Genomic DNA, 4,073 nt, shown 5'->3' on the forward strand with positions numbered 1-4,073 from the left:
GTAAAGCCTGGCAAATATGGATATAGATATTTACTGGTGTTTATAGATACCTTTTCAGGTTGGACCGAGGCATTCCCGACCAAGAATGAGACAGCACAAATAGTAGCTAAAAAGCTACTAGAAGAAATCCTGCCCAGGTATGGCTTTCCAGTTATGATAGGGTCAGACAACGGGCCGGCCTTCGTTTCTAAGGTAAGTCAGGATCTGGCTTCCATACTTGGGGCTGATTGGAAATTACATTGTGCATACCGCCCCCAGAGTTCAGGACAGGTAGAAAGAATGAATAGAACTCTAAAAGAGACCTTGACTAAATTAACCATGGAGACTGGCGCTAACTGGGTAGTCCTACTCTCCTACGCTCTGTTTAGGGTGCGAAATTCCCCCTATAAGCTAGGATTTACCCCCTACAAAATAATACATGGTAGGCCTCCTCCTATTATCCCTAACCTAAAGACTAACCTTATCCAATCGGACCCAGAAAATAATCTCCTGTCTTCCCTCCAAGCCTTACAGCGGATACACGAGACAATCTGGCCCAAACTAAAAGAGCTATACACAACAGGACCCCTGCCTACTCCACACCAGCTCCGACCAGGTGACTGGGTCCTTGTCAAACGCCATTGACCAGAGACCCTAGAACCCAGGTGGAAAGGACCTTACCAGATCATCCTGACAACGCCGACGGCCATCAAGGTGGACAGCATAGCTGCCTGGATCCATTACACCCACGTCAAGCCGGTGGACCCACTTTCTGACCTCATCAAGTCCACTAAAGCTGACGTCACCTGGACGGTTGATCGGAGTAAGGACAATCCCCTCAAACTGACCTTACGCCATACCCTCCCCCATGAGGACCAAGGTACTGCTGATAGCTCTAATGATAGTCCTAACCCTCAACCCTCGGGCCACGAGGGGAGGATTCAACCTCCCCCCCCCAATAAGAATGCTTTAATGCAACAACTATATGGTGCACCGTGCGAGTGCAGGGGAGGTACTAGCGAGACTCCTGTTGTTCCCCGAAGGTATACTCATATGCAGGATTGCGGGGGAATAACTGCATACCTTGTTCAGGTATATGGAGGCACCGGGGTCAAAACCAGCTGGCAATGCTACCATAAGCCTAAACCACTCCCCCCACCGAGCTATTTGCCCCTGTTCTACTTTTCAGGAATCAATGCATAGCACGTGCTATTCCTCTTACCAGCAATGTACAGGGACCAATAACAAGACTTATTTCACAGCCACACTACAGAATAATAAAAGTCCCACCATTAATGATAATAATAAATACCTTCAGGCTGAATGCATTGGCACTCCCGGGACCCCGGTGTGCTGGAATACCAGGGCCCCCATACATATGTCAGACAGTGGAGGGCCCCAAGACGAAGTGCGCCAGATAGAAACCCGAAGACAAATAGAAAAGGCCTATCAGAATCTGTACCCACAGCTCAGCTACCACCCCCTAATTCGCCCTAAGGTCAATCCCTCTGAACTGGACCCCCAAACCACGACTATACTAGAAGCTACTTTTGCGCTTTTAAATACCACCAACCCCAACTTAGCACAAGATTGCTGGCTCTGCCTTCCTCAAGGACTGCCCCGCCCTATAGCCATCCCCATTTTCGCCAATTTAAACATCAGCAAACAGTGTAACCCAACTTTACTCCCCGAGCCGTTTCCCATACAATTTTCAAAGTTTTCAACTACCTTTAATACCTCATGCTTTGTCAAGAACGATTCCCTCTCTAACCCCAGTATTGACTTGGGAATCCTTTCATCTACTGGATGTAGTCAGTATATCCCCGTAAACTCCTCCCTCTGTAGTCCTAACACCACTGTCTTTGTTTGTGGAAATAACCTAGCATACACCTATTTACCCCAGAACTGGACAGGGGTCTGCAACCTAGCCACCCTCCTCCCTAATGTAGACCTGATCTCGGGAGACACTCCATTGCCCATTCCCAGCTTTGACCTTTGGACAGGAAGAACCAAACGAGCCATTACAGCCATACCCCTCCTGGTAGGACTAGGAATTACAGGAGCTGTGGCCACGGGGAGTTCAGGTCTTGGGGTCTCCCTTCACTCCTATAATCAGCTGTCTAGACAATTAATAGAAAATGTAGAAGCCCTCTCTGGAACCATTCAGGACTTACAGGACCAATTAGATTCGCTGGCCGAGGTGGTCCTACAAAATAGGAGGGGCTTAGACTTGCTGACAGCTGAACAGGGTGGGATATGCCTCGCCCTAAAAGAAAAATGTTGTTTTTATGCAAATAAATCAGGGATTGTAAGAAACAAAATTCAACAGCTCCAGGAAGATTTAGCCCGCCGCCGTAAAGAATTAGCGGACAATCCCCTTTGGTCAGGATTTCATGGGATGCTTCCCTTCTCCCTCCCCTTCCTGGGCCCTCTACTATGCCTCCTTTTCCTCCTCACTATAGGCCCCTGTATATTCAACAAAATCATGGATTTCGTCCGAAAAAGAATAAACACAGTTCAGCTAATGGTATTAAGATCACAGTATCAGCCATACGAGGACTTAGAAAATGAAGAAACTGAGCCTTGAGGACCCAAGATTGGCTCCTCTGGTTCATGAAAGAAGGGGGAATGAAGGGCTATGTTCTACTTTGGTAGAAATAGGACTGAATTGATGCCCTGCCGTTAGGCCGTAGCGCTGCTAGGATTGCATCGATCTTCCTGTTTGTACTGTTTGTAACTATGGCCCCATCTTAAGTATTTCTAATTGAGAAACAAAACCTCAGGAAACCGAAACTTAACCAGCCGCTCTCGCTTCTGTAACTATGCTTGCTGAACCCCCTTTTGCAACCATCCAACCAATCAGACGGTGACTAGTGTCTTTGTTTAAAAGTTAACCAATCAGTGACTAGTGTCTTTGTTTAAAAGTTAACCAATCAGTGACTAGTGCCTTTGTTTAAAAGTTAGCCAATCAGTACTCCCCACCCCTGGAAAGCCCCGCAGAAGGTCCCGAGCTTGTTTGTACCTGTCTATAAAAGAGCTGTACTAAACTCCATCGGGACCTCTTAGCGTCACCGGCAACGAGTGCGCGGAGGTCCAGGTTCGAACCTGCAATAAATGACCCTTGCCGTTTGGCTTTGACTCTCGTCTCTGGTGGTCTGGTGGAGGGGTCTCATGACCGCGGGCATTTCACAACAAAACACATTCTACTAAAAGTTAGTCGAAGATACTTGATCTCATTGGTTGTGTATACCCTGGCTGAAAGTCCTAGGATTTGTACTGACCATAGAGTGGGCAGGCAGACAGTTACTGTTTTACGAGATGACTACATTGGCTCATTTACAATTAGTCTTTTACCTTCTCCAAATATTCAAAGATGGCCACCATAGTGGAAATCGGAAAAGATTAACCATCAATCCAACAGACTGAAGTGCTACAGGGCTTCAGAGATACAATGTGTTGCTGATCACAGAAACATGATCAGTGACAGCCCTCTTTGTTGAGACTGGACACTCAATTACAATTGTTTTATTTCACAAAATCACTTAAAGCTTAAATTAGAGCAAGTCGGTATATTTTTGCTGCAAGTATATTTTTGAAATTGTTGCAATGCTGCTTGACACAAGGAACACCCAAAAAGGCACTCTTATATTTTCAACACAGCTCATTTAGGAAGAAAAATTTTACAGAAAGAAGGCACTTAAAGACCTACTAGTTCACCCCCATCATTTTTTCAGCTGAAACTGAGGCTCATAGGACTAAGAAACTTGTCTGTGTTCAAGTCTACTTATGACAGAGCCATTGTGCCTAATTTCACTATTGTTTTAACATCCAATACTGCTCAACTATACAAGATCAGAAATGGTTAAGTTTGTGATTTCTAACACTAGGAAAGAGAGGTCATATGAAGAGAAAAGAGCTGCAGGAGAACTACACACTGGGTAATTATCCCTTCCATGGAGGGGGGAAAAAATTATGTTTTCTTTTTTTCCTAAACAGTAAAAGGGTTGTATTTACATGAGGTTTGCTTACATTCATCATTAACTTTTCTACTAAAATTCTGTGAGTGATTAGAATGGGCCAATTTTTCTTCTGTT

At 45.3% G+C, this 4,073-nt stretch overlaps 1 protein-coding gene across 1 annotated transcript; it reads left to right on the top strand.

Annotated features, from left to right (window-relative positions):
* The first annotated feature begins 1,357 nt into the window (after positions 1–1,357).
* On the top strand, positions 1,358–2,566 carry LOC136125400 (syncytin-1-like). Its single transcript, XM_065880159.1, has one exon. The coding sequence runs from the start codon at positions 1,358–1,360 to the stop codon at positions 2,564–2,566; it is 1,209 nt and encodes a 402-aa protein (XP_065736231.1).
* Positions 2,567–4,073: the final 1,507 nt, after the last annotated feature.

This window comes from Phocoena phocoena, chromosome 7, assembly GCF_963924675.1.
Source record: "Phocoena phocoena chromosome 7, mPhoPho1.1, whole genome shotgun sequence".
NCBI lineage: Eukaryota > Metazoa > Chordata > Mammalia > Artiodactyla > Phocoenidae > Phocoena > Phocoena phocoena.